A 17,515-nucleotide genomic window follows, 5' to 3' on the forward strand; every position below is an offset into this window, starting at 1 on the left:
CGGAGTTACTAATACCGTCTTTCTCTCCTCTTCTTCCCTTCTAATTAGGACCCAGACCGAGAAGCCATGAGGTGTCTATTCTGTTGACCCCAAACTACATCATAATGAGGATCTTATCAGATCTATAAGGTGCGGTACCTAAATCCTCAATCATTCTGAAGCACTTTCTGAGACCTCCTGCGTGTCGTCGACCTCCCACCAACGTCTCATAAAGACGGCAACGATTATTCGCTTTTACGTATCGCTTTGATGCGTTAAATTTTCCGGCCTCCCTTGTGCGCTTTCGAAAATCTCCTCTCTACAAGTATTTCACATTTTATCGGCGATATGACTACGTTACCCTCAGAGGCCACGACTGTCAGCGACAGTCGCACGACCTCTCTACATATGGCAACGACCACACTGAAGGTAGACGGCATGACCTGCGGCGCCTGCACATCTTCCGTGGAAAACGCATTCAAGGATGTCGACGGCGCAGGCGAGGTTTCGGTCAGCTTAGTTATGGGTCGTGCCGTTGTTAACCATGATCCAGCTGTGTTGCCGCCTAGCAAAGTTGCCGAACTGATTGAAGATAGAGGATTTGATGCTGAAGTTCTGTCTACGGATACACCCCAAACATCTGACAATAGCGATAAATCTGGTACACAGTCGTCTGTGACGACTATTGCCATAGAAGGAATGACGTGCGGTGCTTGCACCTCCGCTGTCGAAGGGGGACTCAAGGATGTCGCTGGTATATATTCCGTCAACGTATCGTTGTTATCGGAACGCGCCGTGGTTGGGCATGATCCCGCCATTGTTACTGCAAGTCAAATTGCCGATATCATCGAAGATCGAGGATTTGGCGCATCAGTACTGGACACAAAGTCGGTGGAACCTCCCGAACGGCCGCTATCCGACCATTCAACTCAAATGATGTCTACGACAGTCGCAATAGAAGGCATGACATGCGGTGCATGTACATCGAGTGTCACGAATGCGTTCAAGGATATCGAGGGCTTGATTCAATTTGATATCAGTTTACTCGCTGAGCGTGCCGTCATAATACATGATCCTCAAGTTTTACCCTCGGAAAAGATCGCTTCCATTATTGAAGATGTAGGATTCGACGCTCGTGTCCTATCCTCTATACCCCATTTGGGAGTCTCTCATAAGACCTCTAAGACGGTACGACTCACGCTATACGGTCTAGATGGCGCTGTTTCCGCATCGTCACTACAAGAAACTCTAATGCAGAAACCTGGAATATCATCAGTCTCCATTGATATCTCGACATCTCGTGCCACTATTGTACACAGTTCTACGACTATTGGTATTCGGTCTATAGTAGAAGCGATCGAGGAGGCCGGTTATAATGCATTGCTCTCTGAATCTGAAGATAATAATGCACAGCTCGAATCTCTTGCAAAGACCAAGGAAATACAAGAATGGAAACGGGCGTTTTTGTTCTCTGTGTCATTTGCAGTGCCGGTGTTCTTCATCTCAATGATCTTTCCCATGTGTCTGAAACCTCTCGATTTCGGCGGATTCCGTATCCTGCCAGGTCTCTATTTGGGCGACGTTGTTGCCCTAGGACTGACAATACCCGTTCAGTTCGGTATTGGTATGCGATTCTACAAGAGCAGTTTCAAATCGCTCAAACACCGGTCTCCCACCATGGATGTTCTCGTCATGTTAGGCACTTCGGCCGCTTTCTTCTTTAGTGTCTTTTCAATGCTCGTGGCCGTTCTCAGCAGCCAACACAACCGCCCAGGCACTGTTTTCGACACGAGTACTATGCTGATAACCTTCATTACACTTGGTCGATGGCTAGAAAACCGAGCCAAAGGTCAAACCTCAAAAGCACTATCTCGGTTGATGTCGCTTGCTCCCTCTATGACTACCATCTACGAAGACCCCATAGCAGCGGAGAAGGCAACTGAAGAATGGAACGAAAAGAACGATGGCGCTACGTCTCACGCTGGACAGACTGGCTTGAAAGCAGTGCCAACTGAACTCCTTCAAGTCGGAGATGTCGTACTCTTACGCCCGGGAGATAAGGTTTCTGCTGACGGAGTAGTCATTCAAGGCACAAGCTATGTTGATGAGAGTATGATTACAGGCGAGGCTCATCCGATCAACAAGAAGAAAGGTGACGCCGTCATTGCTGGTACTGTTAACGGGGCTGGCTCCCTTGAATTCAAAGTGACTCGTGCTGGTAGCGATACTCAATTGAGTCAAATTGTGAAATTGGTGCAGAACGCTCAAACGAGTCGCGCTCCGATTCAGCGCATGGCAGACATTGTCGCAGGCTATTTCGTTCCTATTATCATTCTTCTCGGATTGACCACGTTCGTCGGCTGGATGATTCTGAGTCATGTATTGCCCCATCCACCCAAGATATTCAATAAGCCCGAGAACGGTGGTAAGATAATGGTCTGTCTGAAGCTGTGCATCTCAGTCATTGTCTTTGCATGTCCCTGCGCTCTGGGCTTGAGTACTCCCACTGCCGTCATGGTGGGAACTGGTGTTGGAGCAGAAAACGGTATTTTGTTCAAAGGTGGCGCTGCTCTAGAAGCCGCCACCAAGGTCAATCACATCGTCTTTGACAAGACCGGAACATTGACGGAAGGTAAAATGAGCGTCGCTGAAATTAAACTGGAACCAACCTGGAAGAGCAATGATTGGCGCCGCAAGCTTTGGTGGCAGATCGTTGGTCTCGCAGAGACTAATAGCGAACACCCAGTAGCGAGAGCTATTGTTGCTGCGGCAAAGCAAGAGATGAGTTTGATGAAGGACGATACTCTGGATGGAACCATAGGCACCTTTGATGTAACCGTTGGGAAGGGTATATCAGCCACTGTCGAACCCATGTCAAGTGTGGAACGGACTCGGTATCATGTTCTTATGGGCAATGCTATCTTCCTTCGCTCCAGCGGTGTGAACGTTCCAGAGTCTGTTGATCAAACTACACTGAAAGATACTGCTTCCGCTGGATCAAAAATGGACGAGTCTGCAGGATTTACCCAGATTCATGTTGCCATCGACGGTCATTACACAGGTACAATTTCGCTACGGGACGTGCTCAAACCTAGTGCTGTTGCAGTTGTTGCAGCACTACATAAGATGGGGTATCATGTCTCAATTGTTACTGGTGATACCTACCCTGCCGCGTTGGCAGTCGCGCGCGCTCTCGGCATTCCCAAGGACTCCGTCAAGGCAGGCGTTGTCCCCAGTGGAAAGAAGAAAATCGTTGAGTCCTATCAAGCTGCAGGCGACAAAGTGGCCATGGTTGGCGATGGAATCAACGACTCGCCAGCTCTGGCAACTGCATTGGTCGGTATAGCCCTCGCTTCCGGAACCGACGTCGCCATGGAAGCCGCCGACGTGGTTCTCATGCGATCCGATGACCTCCTCGCCGTCCCAGCAAGTTTATCACTTGCTCGCACCATCTTCAACCGTATCAAGTTGAACCTGATCTGGGCCTGCGTCTACAACATAATCGGTCTCCCATTCGCCATGGGGATTTTCCTACCATTCGGCGGTGCACCCTTACCCCCAATGGCTGCGGGCGCTGCAATGGCAGCATCCAGTGTATCCGTGGTAGGAAGTAGTCTCCTTCTCAAATTCTGGAAACGACCTGGTTGGATGGAAATTGAGCAACTTGAGGAAGACGCCAATTCAGGATTCACCAAGCCTCCTACTTCATCTTCCACGGCATCAAGATGGAAAGCAAGTCCATTCAATGGTGCTGGTAGTAACAGACACGGCACTGTCTCTCGTCTTCGCACCGCGTTCACAAAACTTGTGTTTGGTAGACAATCCAAACAAATCCGAGAAGAGGAGGGATATGTACCTCTGCAAACAGTTGAGGTTTAGACATTGAATTATGCATAGGGTTCTGATCCGCTCACGTAGCAGGCTTCTTTAGAGCTGCGTTGTTTATTTTTCCATTTTTCAAGTTGCATATGTTTTGTTTTCTTTTTCAGGTTTATTATTACTCTAGCATGATACCATTTATCATTTAGCACGAATTACTATGTTATGTCTACGAACGGAATATGAAAAACTATGAGACTTTTTCCAAGGTTCCCTTCGTAAGATTATTCAGGGGGCCTAGTCAACTTAACGTACTCCACAGGTCATCCAGACACCGCCCAAAATGCTCGCTTACGCAGCGCGTACATAGCGATTGCAAATTTGAACACGCAACAGTCGCTTCGAATCATCATAAAAATGCCTGGAAGTCCGTTTTTCAAGAGAGAATGATTGAGCAAGCAATATCTGGCCTCAAAAACAAATAATAAATGGTCAGCGAAATGCTACAAATGTTTTTGGAGTATCAAAATCTATATTGCATAGAAGACTTTATGGTGTCAAACCACAAGCTGTTGCTGATGCTATAATTTCGATGAGACAGGCTTTGCAATAGGTCTTATAGCAACTACTAAAGTTATTACTGGCGCTCAAACTACCGGGGATCCTGAACTTATTCAACCTGGCTAGCGAGAATGGGTTACTAGCATTGAAACAGTCGAAGCAACTGGTGAAGTCTTACCGTCTTCAAAGCACAGCACAAGCAGAAGGATCGGTTCAATGAGAGTGTCAGAATACCAGATCAGCGTATCAATTGCAGTCCTAGTGGGTGTGGACTACGGATGAGATCACGACTTGGAATTCAGACAGTTGACAACTGGAATTTTCTAGTGGCATTTCCACGTGTCCGGATGGAGGCCTTCAAACCTAACACTATTCGCAGTGGATTTGCGATTTCAGGTTTAGTGCCTCTTGATCCCCATCCTGTCCTTCAAAATCTTAATATTCAAGTTGAAGGTCCGACGAAGGCTCCAACGCTACCAGGCAGTCTACAGGGATACTCAGACTTTCAAAATACACCCTATAATTCTCAACAGTTGCAACGCAAGGAAAGATCGATCAAGAAGATAATTAATCAATGTTGTCTTCATATTGAACGTATATATACCGGCCGTGAATGGAGGCTGCCATTACCTAGGTATGGTTCTCCCTTTGCTCTCGTTATTGTCGGATACATTTTTTGAAGTGAAGTAAAAGATTCTCGGCGTAGCGCTCAATAAGAATTATGTGAAGCATAGAACTTAAGATATACATCACAAAGATAATGGCCAGGCACTGTGTATACAGAATCAGTGTACGTAGTATGTAGCCCTATTGATGTGGGTCTCCCTCCAACATAAGGTTCACGGGCCGTAGATAACTAAACCCGCTTAGCAAGCCTCGTAAAGACAGGAGCCAACCGGAAACGTACACTGTGCGCTCCGTTGAGTTCGCTCACTCTAGCGCTAACCGACTACGATTTAAAACCTACGTAGCATAATTGGTTTAGTCAATGTTAACCGCTATGGCTTAGATTCCAGAGTTTCAGTGGTGTCCTCTCGAGGTCCAGTAGACTAAATAGGGCCAATGGGCTTTCCCTCGATTTCCCCTCCGAATACAGCTTGTCTCCTTTCATGAATTTCATTCCTTAACTCTCTATGACCATCTATAAATGACGCGACCTACTGATATTCCTGCCAAAAGACTTCTGTCTCTCGTACATAGTCAGTCTGTTCTAGAGGCAATTCCCAGTCTTCTCGGTGGGATTCGGCTATAGCGAGATAAGGTCCCATCGTTTCTTCTAAACTCCCACGCGGTGTCCCAGGAAAGTGAACAAGTAGATCCCCTCGATGTACTTGTAGATGCTGAGGTGATTTGGGATTGAGCCCTTCTCCATTGGCCAGCCCCATATACGCGTTGAACCACCGAAGTGGGCAGTAAACGACGGATTTGGCGAAATAATCATTTGTGTCTAGTATGTTGGCCAAAGCAGACTGATCTGGCCAGAAGAGCTCCACGTCTGTATTCATAATTGGATATGCTATCGCGGCTGACAGCAGCTCAACTGACCAGGGATGGACGCGGATAGGAAAGACCCCGTTATTCATGCCATTCCAATCTTTTGTGAGTAGCAGGTGGGCATTTAAGACGTGGGGTGGAGGTAGAAATGTCTCCAGCGGTAGGTTAGGGTTTATGAGTACCGTGTCGACATCGGTCCAGCTGGATTGATAAAGTTAAATTAGTACTCTAGCAGTTTCAGACTCCTGTTCCTAGATTGGCCCTGGAAACTCACAATAGCCATTGTAAACGCCGCTCCGGCGGTTTCTCCAATTCCTGTAACAGTACAGAGAGTAGAATGGCGTATTTATTCCAGACCCCATCCAAAATCGGTTTTCGCAAAATAAAATGAGGGTAGCCAAAGCGACGACTGTGTACCCTGTGCGTATTTATAGCTTTCTCGTAAATCGAGTTGTTGCCGTACACCATTGTCACTTTGCCAACTTATGGTCGCGGTTGATGCATTCCTCTTCCGGTAATGTTTGCTGTAAAATCAGTCAGCCGACGGTTTGGTGTAGGAAATGCTGCCGTAAGTATACGTACAATAATGTAGAGAGAAGTTGAATAGCCAGTAAATTCCGGCTAAGGTTATGCTCACGCGCAGGAACATTCCAAACTTGGGGTGTAGGTGTCGATCTGTGTGTACTGTCATGATGGATGCTTCGAAAAGTTGTCATTTTTCTTTGAAAGAAGTGGCAAGCCATGATTCTTAAGAACGTGAAAAGGGGTCGAAAAGATCAGATTGTTGCCGAACTCCCAACCCTAGCAAGCAATAATAAAGGACAAGTTGCATGAGTCCTATAAGTGAGCGAGAGGCTTTCGCTACTCTAAAAATATAAAATGATTATAATCAATCTAGCAAGAACAGGGAGAAATGAATTTATTAGGTTGGCCCAATAGAGAACAGGGATGCTCATTTCACCACTAACCGCCATCACTGGGTAGATGCTTGTAAATACTAATTATAGGCTTGGAGATCTGACGTCCTTGTAGTTCGCATTTATCGCAGCTGGAGACAATGAGTTCATCGACTCTCGAGAGACGTCTACGCGCTCAATCTAGCAGCAGCGGCCCGTCCCTTACACATGAAACAAGTGCATGCAAAGAAGATCACCAATCCATAGGTTATTGCTCAACCTCCTCGGGTCTTCATAAGCCATTCACGAACCTACCCAAGTAACTCTCCCCTACAGTGCCTCTAACTGCTATGATATCCATGGATCCCTACCAGGAAATCAGCTAATTTCTGCAGCCAGCCTGTAACGCGTCTCAATATCACAAGTAAGCCATTCTGAGTCAGTGATAACGTTCCACTACTTTGACATGATAGAAAAATTATTCGGCTTCAGCATCCCAGATCCGTTCCCCCTCGAACCACGTTTACAAGACCTTTACGTTGCGAAAGTCCGCAATTGTATCCTCATTTCCGCTAACAACATCTCTATCTAGCATGAGATTTACCCGTTTTCCAACCTCTATTGTGTCACTATTGTTGCTCAATCCTACAGCTTCTAGCCCATGTTTAGTCAACATCTCAAGAACCACTTTTGAGGCTGTTGTGAGAGGAGAAGGAGAGTTTTTCTTGAAGGAAGCCTCCCCTCAACCCAATCAGAAACCTCTCTCAGTCTTGTGAACCTTTCGTAGCAGACTAGGAACACCGCAAGAACCCCAATCTGACCCAATCGTGATCGGGAAAACACCAGATTGTAACAACTGGACAAAATTCCAGTTCATGGTTGCTCTATTTGCTGGCGTAAGAGGATGATCGAAGAACATTGCGGGAGAAAGCTCTGCAGTAACGCTATGCTTTTTAAAATATTGGAGATCATCTAAAGTGTCTCGTTAGATCCATGTATTTGGTAAATAAAGCGGGAAAGACTTTACCTGGGTGTATGTTGTTACAGTGGGCTATCTCGTGTCTGATTCTCCGATTTGTGGTGTCTGCTTTTCTCACTGCCTCTATTGCCTCAAAAGCAAGTCTTGTGCTGCCTCGATCAGTTGCATGCAGTTTGACTGTCATACACGTGGGTCGAATTCCTTGATGGTTTCGACGACATCATTTGTCTTGTTCAATGTTTCCAGCACTTGAAAATAAAGGCGGTAGTGGCACGCCGTCGAGCAAAATCTTAACAAAGCTCGTACGCACATGTTTCGTCGCAAGTTTGGGAGTTTGATCTATCAATGCTTTGAATGAGCCTTCTCGCTCATTGGCAAGGAACTTGGAAGCGTAAACAGAGTGTGCTGCAATATCGAGTTTAAGGGTATTATCCCGGTCTAGTTCACGAAGAGCATGTAGAATGACAGTATTAGTTGCTGCCTCTTGACATGAAGTCACACCCACTTGGTGCAAGCGTCATATTACCTCGGTGATTGCTCGTTTTGCGTGGGCTATATTTGGATTCCCCTTCGCCAGCATTGCCTTATTCTTGGCCAGCTCCTCCCTGTATCATGATTGGTGTATCTGGGAAATCTTAGTCAAGTGAGGCGCGATCGAAATCGGGGATAGCAAACGTATTGCCCACAATCTGTCTTGAAAGGCATGCTGATAAGCACAAGCACACTGGTCTTCCTGTATCCGAGCCACGATGTTCTCTATCGTGGTATCATCAGCTAGGTTAATACCACTTAGATACGATATGCCTGCAGAAAGTAGATGAACATGTGCATCGTGAATTCCCGGCATGAATACGACCATGAAGATTGTATGTAATGATGCCATAAGCTCTCGCAATTCGGAGAACCTCATTCCTTGTTCCCACCGTCGAAAATGTGCCTTGCGGTGTGACAATGAAATCCTCTGCCACCTGGCGGGAATCGTTCAAGGTGTAAACTTTGCCATTGTAATAAGCGACTGATTGTTCAATAGCTGTGGTCATTGTTCAAGGACTGAGAAGTTAGCAAAACAGATTGGAATCGGGGACCATTTCAAATCAAGCAGGGTGTCTCTAAGCAAGAATACCAGGTAGTGTTAACATCCTTTTGCGTCGAAGTCTTGTGAAACGCTTGCATCAAAAAGCCCGTCCCTGGGTGAGCTCAACTTAGTTGCACAGACTCGGTAATGGTAGCTGACTTATGGTGATGCCATTTCTATGGAGATTTGTCTATAAAGGATCCAAGATTCCAGACAGCGGTGTTTAGAGAGACGGCCACACATACAGAAAATTTCATGTTGTTACTGTTAATGTATTCGTTCTAGTGTAACCGTGCTTCGACATTTGTACCTGACAATTTCATGAGTGAGCCTTGAGCCAGGCTGAGCACGACGGTACGCTGACCGGTTTAATGTTGCATATATCGATTATGTAAATACTCAACCAACCCATATAACTAGTTAAGTTACATCAAAGTTTATAAACAATTATCAAACTCCCAGAAGGTAGAATCAAAATCCGGACCCAGTACACCGCCTTAACAGATTCAAGACAGATTGAGCGAAGAGATCAAATGAATGAATGTCTGATATATACGTTTATCCTTTTTCCAATCCAATGTTATAAAGCATAATTATAGTATAATTTGAGAGGCTTATTTAGTAGCCTTCTTAGGCGGTGGTGGGAAGTAAGGTTGGTCCTGTTGCTGCTGCTGCTGTTCACCTGTTTCCGAGATGTTGACGGAGACATGGCCGCCATTTGCGAAAGAAGACGTTTTGGGTGTGCCCCAATTCCGGAAGGGAAGATCACTAGATGATGAAGGAGATGGGTCGTTGAGAGACTGATACTGTCCCTGGCTGTGGAAGAAATGAGTCTGATGGTAGGGTGAGGCTATAGGTCCTGGAGTGTATATAGCTCCAGGCATGGCTACAGGAGGGAAAGTGGGCGAGTTAATGATCTCCTCGTACTCGCGCAGGGCACGATCTTCAGCTTCCTTTTCTTCGCGTTTCTCTTGCTGGCGCCTTCGCCATGCTTCTTTCTCCTCTTGGCTCACGAAGCATGACATGATTGCTAGCACTGTCTCGGCAAAATAAATGACAACGGCGATGACTGTCATGGCGAACAAAGCTTTTGCCTGTTGGCAGTAACCGATGTTCGAGGGACTATAAGCAACTTTGCATGACTTGGTAATGTACCAAGGTGGACCATGTTGGGGATGCCGCTCATCTGTCGTGTCGGAGCCAGCTTGAAAACATGCGGCAGCGACATAGAGAATAAATAGGGCGCCATGGACGAAAGCCGAGATTGGAGGATAGAAGAAGCGGAGTACGTGGATGGGAACTTTGGTTAAGATGATGAAAGTGCTGAGAACACCGATGACAAGGTCGTAGTTGTACAGCCTGGATTTATTAGTTAAACCAAGTCTTCCGGAAAACGGAACCTTAACATACACCGAACTCCAGACAATTGGCACTTTGTATGATTCGCCATTTGTCAAGGCATAGACAATCTGGTTGGGTGCGCTATTGAAGCCGTTGTTTGCTCCGTCTTGCCATAATTTGGTCGTATATGTATCATGTGAAGCGATACCGGTTAGAATGAGGATAGGCAGAATAAACGGAATCTCGGCGATCATCAAGTACAGCGCCAAATAATGGTGCTTATACGTTCTGGGGATGAACATCTTGTCGACTATTGCAATATCGTTGCTCTCCAATAAATCCGTGTTGACTAACTCTCCTGTTAGATTCGGAATACTGTCTGCGATGACTTCTCATATACCGCAATCCCTCAAGCCAGTCCGGCTGGCCTTCAGCTCATGCCGTTTAGAGTCGTAATCCTGAGCTGGAGGAAATCTGAATGATGGCGAGGGTGGGCATTATTCTTTAAAGATTCGACCGGGAAAGAGGAATAAGCTCATAGAAGAGAGCATGACAAAGAACTCTACTAGTAGTGAGCACCACTGCAGTAGGTCGCACAATTGTGCCTGTGCCACAAAACTCAGTGCTTCTGGAGAGGGGAAATGTCGAATACAAGGCCAGCCATAAGCGCCGAGCAAGAGCACCTTCACTGCATGTGAGCCAGTCAGCGTTGAGATAAGCGTTCTTCTCTGCGCAGAGCGGGGGACGAGAAAGCGAAGCGGGAGATGTGACGGGCGTGCAGCCTGAGCCAATCACCATTGCAAACACCGCTTTTTGCTGGAATCCATCACATTTTAGCGCTGACAGATTCATGCCACTCGATGTCCATTGCAGGATTTCACATCGCCGCTAACGATCCATTGGCTGATTGATCGGTGCTTTGTGAGCTGGTCTGCATATACGTAAGACTGTGTGCAGTGTTCTCGCCCTTCCACAGCAAGTCACACTTTCGGGCCTATGAATCGGATCGAAGGACAGGCATTGTGTGATCGGACATCTGTCAATCGCCGATAAGATGATCCAAGGTGCTGATCGACACCAGCATTGCAGTGCCTACATTATCAGCCAGACTAGCAATCTCGTGAGTTAGTGAGGGTGTTGAGAGAGAAAGAAGCGGTTCGGGATGGCTTCCGGCCGGGTAGATCCTCTGTACAGTCCCAGCCAATCAGAGTTGCTCATTATGCTGACAGTATTAGAGTGGTAAATATCCTTCCTCATAAATTTTATTGTTGATATAATCGAAGTGATAGTTACATCGTACAGAATAGATGGGAAATCTGGTGTAGAGAAGGACTTGTCTGTATGTAGGTAGACATGTAAAGTAACTAGTTATTGCGCGGAAAGCATCGGCAACGTCATGTTGAACTTCCTCAAACCTCAACCTTCTCAATCTACCATCTCAGCTTAATCAGACCTCATCAAGTCGCAATGCTTCGGTCTACCGCTCAATGCACTCTATGAAACTCATACTAAAACCCACTATATGTAGTCTACGGCAGACAGTCCTTCACCGAGCGGGGAAGACACCCCGACTACTTTGCTCTCCACTACGCCGCAGTGCAACGAACATGACTCCACGCAAGGACTCCATTCCCCATGAGGCGCGCACCGCGGCCGAACCCAGGCAGAACAAGCTCTACACTGTTCGACTAGCGTGTGTTGAGCAGGTCAATCCGTCTGTTCGATTGCTTCGGCTGGCACTGCCGCAAGAAGCGTCGTCGGCGGACGAGACGGCCGTATGTTGTTTACCTGCCGGATACTTTACTCTTTCATAACACAGGCTACTGACATTGATCAAGTTCGACAGCCAATACCAGGAAATATTCTCCTTTCTCCCCGGACAATGGCTAGACGTTCATGTCCCCGGTATCCCCCAAGCAGGAGGATTCACCATCACGTCCACTCCAGCCGATGCCCAGCCACTTCCAATCCCAGATCCCACTATCATCCAAGATGGAACAGATCAACTAGCCCATCAACAAAGTGAATTTGGGGTATCATCCGCAGGCTTAGATGGGCGATACCCCTATGTAGAACTTGCGATTCAGGATTCACCTTCCAATCCGCCCGCGGCATGGCTCTGGAAACCTCACAGCCAGATCTTGGGAGTTGATCTCAGAGTCCGTGTCGGTGGCAGTTTTGTATGGCCTCCTGCTTCTGTGCGAACGGATCAGATACACAAAGTTGTGTTTGTTGCCGGCGGTGTTGGAATAAAGTGAGTTGCTCCCACGATAAGCGAAACACAAATCATCCAGGCTGAACGCCAATAGTCCTCTGATATCAATACTGTCACACTTAACCGAAGAACAAGCCTCTGGCCCTACAATCTCTCTTCCCGAAAAATCATTCGATCATCCACTACACATCCGATTTCTATACTCAACTCGCGTCCCATCATCAGTTCCGGACGAAACGACACTGGATCAAGTTCTCTTCCTATCTCGACTTCGAAATATCGTACAACGTACGAGAATCGTCACCAAACAGCCACGAAACATCAAATTAGATCTCGAGCTTTTCCTCACTAACATCACATCTCCTACCGCCGTCTCAAAAGCCGGCGAGATACTCAATAAGGTGAACGATAACGGTAGTGTAGACGACAGTCCTCTCATACGGGTCCATGGCCGACGCATCAATAAAGATGATCTCGATGCACAGACGTCTGAGCAGAATAATGACACGGTATATTACATCTGTGGCCCGCCGCCAATGACGGATGAGTTTGTGCAGTTCCTCGAACCTATCGTCGGTAAGGAGAGTGTCCTCTACGAAAAGTGGTGGTAAAGCATCGTTGAAGAAAAGACAAGTTATGAATCTATGAAATAATATGCTAATTACCTAGTGAACTAACTGGCCATAATGGAAAATGTTCAATTCATACTCCTAGACTGCAAACCCCCAAAAGTAATGTAACGGATATACAGTGGGTATACTATAACTCAATATGAATCTCTTTCTTTCTTGTCGAAAAACGCTTCAAAAGGAAAATGGAATGAACACAGAAGCCGGTCAAGCCCGAACTTGACCTGCATCGACAATCATCATCTCGTCAATCCTCGACTCGGTATCGCCGTATTCAAGGCGTTTATACGTTACGATTCGGCCGGGTCCCATATCAAACTCAAAAAATCGCATACGGCGGACGAAACCTCCATAACCGCCGTAGCCACCGAACCCGGAAGCGCCGCCGTAACACATCCATAGACTGGGTTTGTTGTTCATGTCTCGATTGAGCATGCAGTAATCATTGACGTGGTCACTATGAGGTCGATGGTTAGTTCAATCTTTGGGAGGGTGCATTGATGGGACGTACTGTCCACAGCTAACAAACAAAATATTCTCTTCAATAAGAGCATCCATAAATCCAGAATTGAAGCCCGGCGCCGTTGATGCCTCGAGCCAATTCCCCTTCCAGCTATTGCTGTCCTCGCGGTACTCGGGTAGCGGGATGTGAATAAAAGCCATATCCATGTGCATGTGGCTGTACTGGTTATGTTTCTTCTTCAAACTTTGCGACGTGCTCTTGAACCATCGGATTTGACTCGGTTTAATCCAGTCGTAGCCCCGGAATTGACGCTCATCTGGTGAGTATGAATGTGTGTCGAGAAGATACAACGTAAGCGCAGAATGATGGGAGCTGGAACGACCCATTACTTCGACAATGTAGTTACCAATGCCATCTACATCCTCTGGACCCGCGGTTGATACTGAATAGGGGAGATCCTCGATCAGCGCCATGAGTTCCTTGCGGCTGAGGTTCCCTTCGTCGTCATGATTACCAAAAATCGCTGCGTAAGGGATTTTTCGATCGACAAGCGGTTTGACAAATTTGAAAACCGCGCTCTGGACATCCTTGGCTGTCTCACCGTTGACTTCATCACCCGAGAATACCACAAGGTCAGGCTTTTCCTCATCCAGAAGTCTCTCAACGAATTCTAGTGTTCGAGGATCTGCTTCACATTTTTCTCCTGGTATCCTTTCCTCAGGTACTGGGTCTCTGCAAACGCCGGTACCGGTCGACAAGTGCAAATCTGCAGCTTGCATGATCTTAAAACGCTCACTATCGTTTATTCTGAGCTCTGGCTTCTTCAGAACCGGCGGCACTCCCCGGCGAACAGTCAATCGCGCTTCCGTTGCTTCTGTCAAGCTATCTAATAACACGGAAGTATCTTTCACCTCCCACTGAGGACGTGGATCAACAGCATCAGCCCCAAACAGCACGTCAACCGATGTAAGAGCCTGTTTTGAATCACTAATATGCGGTTCGGAACTGCGTCTCAGCCAGATGCCTCCCGGCCTCGCTTCCCAGTCATTTTCAGTTGAATCAGCAGCATTAGGTACACCTTCTCTCGGATTCTTCGTCTTTGAATCCAAGAGCCCTGGATTGAATCTACTAATCCGCAGATCAATCACGACTTTATCGTTCTCGAGAAGTTCCTCTTCCCGCTTCCGCTGAAAATGTACATAAGCGGCAGACGTCCACGAGTTATCAAGGTACAAATCTTTGTCGACACGAGACCAGACCGAGGGATCAAGGGTGCAACTGGAGAAAACGTTTACAGACGAACAAGTCACGATGGTAACGTCGGTAACGATAAAGCCCGCGTGATGGGTTGGTAGATGGCCATGAATAGAATTTGGTAAGACGCGGAATTGCTTATCGATCAGCAGAATAATAAGAAAGACGCAAAGACCGAAGACACCGAGCTGCACTCCCGTCCTAACCTGGACAAAGCGAGATGAGGAGTTAGCTATCTTCGTGATTTTGACCAAGTTTGGCTTCGATAAACTCAAAATGCAAAGAGAAGGGAAATCATAGACATACTATACGACGAGTCATTTTTGGTCTCCCCCTGTTATCGGTCTGAGAAATATGGCAGCCTGGCAATAGTAGTATCAAACAATGAAGTACGCATGAAGTTAACCGGCAGAAGCGAAAGTCACGAAACCAACAAGCCTGCCAACATGGTGCGGGCCCCCCGAGTGGATGAGGAAAAAATCGGGTCCTATGTCCTAGAGACAAAGATATAGGGACATGCCATATATACCCGTCTTCCGCATCGCAATATGAATGTTGTAGATGATAAGTTGAAGTCGAGGAGGTTGGACAAGGAGTCTGGGGAAGAGAATCTTATTCTGCCGAGCATCCAATCAGGGTCACTTCCCGGATCTTACCGTATGGAAATGATTATTTACGGATGTATTACGGTATTATATACCGATGATCCCCGTAATTTTAAGATCGACAATTTGAGATACTTTAGTTACATATATAAATACATATATAAATCTATTTTCTTTGCTCATTGCGCTAGGTTTTGTTTAGGCGATTAGTCGTACAGAGCAATTACAGTATATCATTGAAATCTATGTAAAATCGAAAATAGGTCCGCGGCAATAGCGCTCTATATACTGCCCTCTATCACCGAGGATCTAAGTATTTACAAAGATATTCTATAATCTAAAGCCCAGCTTCCCCGGCCTTAACCTTCGCTAACCCCTGTTCCGCGACGTTCTTCACCGAAACCTTGCCGTAATAGATATCCTTAGTAGTGGCGAGAATGGTGGACCAGTCCTCGAAGACGGTAAATGGCATCCCCTCACGCTCGCAGTATCGGATCAAGTCTGCAATACGTTAGAACAGGAAGATTATAGAGATACAAAGTGGAGGCTAAATATCGTACCATGTCCTTTCTTGGCGAAGAGGAGGTCTGTCTCGGCAGCAGCGGACAAGTCAGACACGCCGTCACCGGCGTACAAGAGTGTGGGACGTTTATCAGCCGGCAGAGCAGCATATGGCTTGATCTCGAGGGATTTGTTATGGCCAAAGTGACTATAATATACCATTAGTGACTGCCATGAATCTTTCCGTGTTTATACTCACCTGTCATCGTGGAATTTGATCTGCCAACCACCGGGAGTATTGATATCTTTACCATCCCGACTCTCGACATCATTGGCGACAATAGTCAAATGCTTGGGATCCGGTTTATGGCCGAGCAACTTTTCGAACAAAGCGCTAATGATTGGGACCATACCCGACGATAGAACAACGATGGGGACATTGTTCTCCTTGGCCCAGTTATAGAACTCGGTGAAGTATGGGTCTAATTCCATATTCTGCTTCAAGATCTCAATGCATTCGCCAAAGCCGGGCTTGACACTATCTAGCATATCACGGAAGGCATCTCTATAAGAAGGAAGCATCAACTGAAGAGCATGGAAATATGGATATTCATGTGGAGACTGACCGGAAAGTCGCTTTGCCCGTGAGGACGTCTTCATTGCCCTGTTTCCGTTTTACCTGGCCATACCCTAGGTTATCGGTCTAGATGGGATAGATGTCAGAAGGATGCTTCGACCGGGAATAAATGCGATTGCGATCGCGATTGCGTACTAGGAAGTCATTGCCTATGAAGCGCGGAGTTAGTACTGGTTGTATTGAGGAACAGCAAACGAATCCAATTGAAGTATAACGAACTGTCTTTCAGTGTTATTGTCCCGTCAAAATCAGTGAAGAAGATTATTTTTGGGCTGGTTTGAATGTAAGGCAGATTGGACGGATCGGTAGAACCCATGTTGAGTTTGTGAGTTCGTAAGACCGTGAACACGAATGAATGAAGTCAATGATAGTCCCGGGACGTAAGCAACGAAAACTGAAACCGCAGGTATATTGCCAACAGAAAAAGAATAGAAAAGATAGATTCTTAATCAGGAACGAAGTACGGAGTACAGGCCGGTGTAGAAACATGGAGGGGCAATTGATGGATGTACAAAGGCCCTCAACCGTTGCGGGGCTCCATACAGTCAGCCTCCAGGCCCATCGCCATGGCTTGGGGGCTGACCCGTGGGCGCCATTGACCCGCTAATGCTCACCGAGATCGCTTCGTACTCTATGCGGCTTTGTTAAAGTCATAGACCAGAATATTTGGACAGATTATCGGTAGAATTTGTAAGAAACAGCAATAAGTTTTTGCGCCGTAGGTTTAAACAAGCCCATGCTTGCAAATCGAGCGTACCATCATCATACAAGATCCGTACCTGAATACAGCGCAAACTCAAATATTGCAATAATACACGGTATTGTAACGCTAAGTAACGGTACCATACCATGCTCCATCAAAAATTAAATTGACAGCTGGGACCATTGACAACGTCGTAAACAAGCTATCCGAGTCTTGTATAAAAATCACCATCAGTCAGAAACAAAATATCCTTACAATGTGATGGCTCGGTTTCTGCAATCCTTCCGCCGCATCTTAGGGATCGCTGCAAGCTCTCCAACACCGAGTTCTTCGATTCGCTCGTCCTTTCCTCGCTCCATCGATA

At 46.6% G+C, this 17,515-nt stretch overlaps 8 protein-coding genes across 10 annotated transcripts, besides 2 other annotated features; 3 read left to right on the top strand and 5 right to left on the bottom strand.

Moving 5' to 3' along the window:
• Window positions 1-327: 327 nt before the first annotated feature.
• Window positions 328-4,579, top strand: TSTA_078560 (copper-transporting ATPase, putative; the record flags this gene model as incomplete). Its single annotated transcript, XM_002341845.1, has 3 exons — window positions 328-3,831; window positions 4,008-4,160; window positions 4,421-4,579. The coding sequence occupies 3 exons, from the start codon at window positions 328-330 to the stop codon at window positions 4,577-4,579; spliced, it is 3,816 nt and encodes a 1,271-aa protein (XP_002341886.1).
• Window positions 4,381-4,539: a mobile genetic element.
• Window positions 4,580-4,643: 64 nt separating the features above from the next.
• Window positions 4,644-4,826: a mobile genetic element.
• TSTA_078570 (uncharacterized protein) lies at window positions 4,662-4,993 on the top strand (the record flags this gene model as incomplete). Its single annotated transcript, XM_002341846.1, has 1 exon — window positions 4,662-4,993. A coding segment is annotated over one exon (332 nt), but the record flags the coding sequence as incomplete, so codon positions are not given.
• A 523-nt stretch (window positions 4,994-5,516) lies between these two features.
• Window positions 5,517-6,321, bottom strand: TSTA_078580 (uncharacterized protein; the record flags this gene model as incomplete). Its single annotated transcript, XM_002341847.1, has 2 exons — window positions 5,517-6,054; window positions 6,128-6,321. The coding sequence occupies 2 exons, from the start codon at window positions 6,319-6,321 to the stop codon at window positions 5,517-5,519; spliced, it is 732 nt and encodes a 243-aa protein (XP_002341888.1).
• Window positions 6,322-7,556: 1,235 nt separating this feature from the next.
• TSTA_078590 (uncharacterized protein) lies at window positions 7,557-8,768 on the bottom strand (the record flags this gene model as incomplete). The annotated part of the gene is made up of 3 exons (XM_002341848.1): window positions 7,557-7,721; window positions 7,777-8,166; window positions 8,582-8,768. 2 exons carry the CDS (start codon window positions 8,766-8,768, stop codon window positions 7,949-7,951), a joined length of 405 nt encoding a protein of 134 aa, XP_002341889.1. The 3' UTR covers window positions 7,557-7,721; window positions 7,777-7,948.
• A 405-nt stretch (window positions 8,769-9,173) lies between these two features.
• TSTA_078600 lies at window positions 9,174-10,758 on the bottom strand. 2 transcript variants are annotated; one of them, XM_002341849.1, is made up of 3 exons: window positions 10,545-10,758; window positions 10,214-10,493; window positions 9,174-10,162 (listed from the first exon to the last, which is right to left on the bottom strand). In XM_002341849.1, exons 2-3 carry the CDS (start codon window positions 10,444-10,446, stop codon window positions 9,418-9,420), a joined length of 978 nt encoding a protein of 325 aa, XP_002341890.1. In that variant the 5' UTR covers window positions 10,447-10,493; window positions 10,545-10,758; the 3' UTR covers window positions 9,174-9,417. The 2 variants fall into 2 exon arrangements, with proteins under 2 accessions (XP_002341890.1, XP_002341891.1); XM_002341850.1 differs by having other exon boundaries at window positions 10,214-10,758.
• A 993-nt stretch (window positions 10,759-11,751) lies between these two features.
• Window positions 11,752-13,409, top strand: TSTA_078610 (uncharacterized protein; the record flags this gene model as incomplete). Its single annotated transcript, XM_002341851.1, has 3 exons — window positions 11,752-11,919; window positions 11,983-12,398; window positions 12,454-13,409. The coding sequence occupies 3 exons, from the start codon at window positions 11,752-11,754 to the stop codon at window positions 12,968-12,970; spliced, it is 1,101 nt and encodes a 366-aa protein (XP_002341892.1). The 3' UTR covers window positions 12,971-13,409.
• TSTA_078620 (phosphoesterase, putative) lies at window positions 12,530-15,282 on the bottom strand. Its single transcript, XM_002341852.1, has 3 exons — window positions 15,012-15,282; window positions 13,500-14,911; window positions 12,530-13,445 (listed from the first exon to the last, which is right to left on the bottom strand). Exons 1-3 carry the CDS (start codon window positions 15,024-15,026, stop codon window positions 13,196-13,198), a joined length of 1,677 nt encoding a protein of 558 aa, XP_002341893.1. The 5' UTR covers window positions 15,027-15,282; the 3' UTR covers window positions 12,530-13,195.
• Window positions 15,283-15,626: 344 nt separating this feature from the next.
• On the bottom strand, window positions 15,627-16,919 carry TSTA_078630 (Phosphoserine phosphatase, putative). 2 transcript variants are annotated; one of them, XM_002341854.1, is made up of 6 exons: window positions 16,668-16,919; window positions 16,584-16,597; window positions 16,438-16,514; window positions 16,071-16,376; window positions 15,871-16,019; window positions 15,627-15,811 (listed from the first exon to the last, which is right to left on the bottom strand). In XM_002341854.1, the coding sequence occupies exons 1-6, from the start codon at window positions 16,762-16,764 to the stop codon at window positions 15,648-15,650; spliced, it is 807 nt and encodes a 268-aa protein (XP_002341895.1). In that variant the 5' UTR covers window positions 16,765-16,919; the 3' UTR covers window positions 15,627-15,647. The 2 variants fall into 2 exon arrangements, with proteins under 2 accessions (XP_002341895.1, XP_002341894.1); XM_002341853.1 differs by having other exon boundaries at window positions 16,071-16,514.
• Between the last annotated feature and the right edge of the window lie 596 nt (window positions 16,920-17,515).

Source organism: Talaromyces stipitatus, genomic scaffold, assembly GCF_000003125.1.
Source record: "Talaromyces stipitatus ATCC 10500 scf_1105507295523 genomic scaffold, whole genome shotgun sequence".
Lineage (NCBI taxonomy): Eukaryota > Fungi > Ascomycota > Eurotiomycetes > Eurotiales > Trichocomaceae > Talaromyces > Talaromyces stipitatus.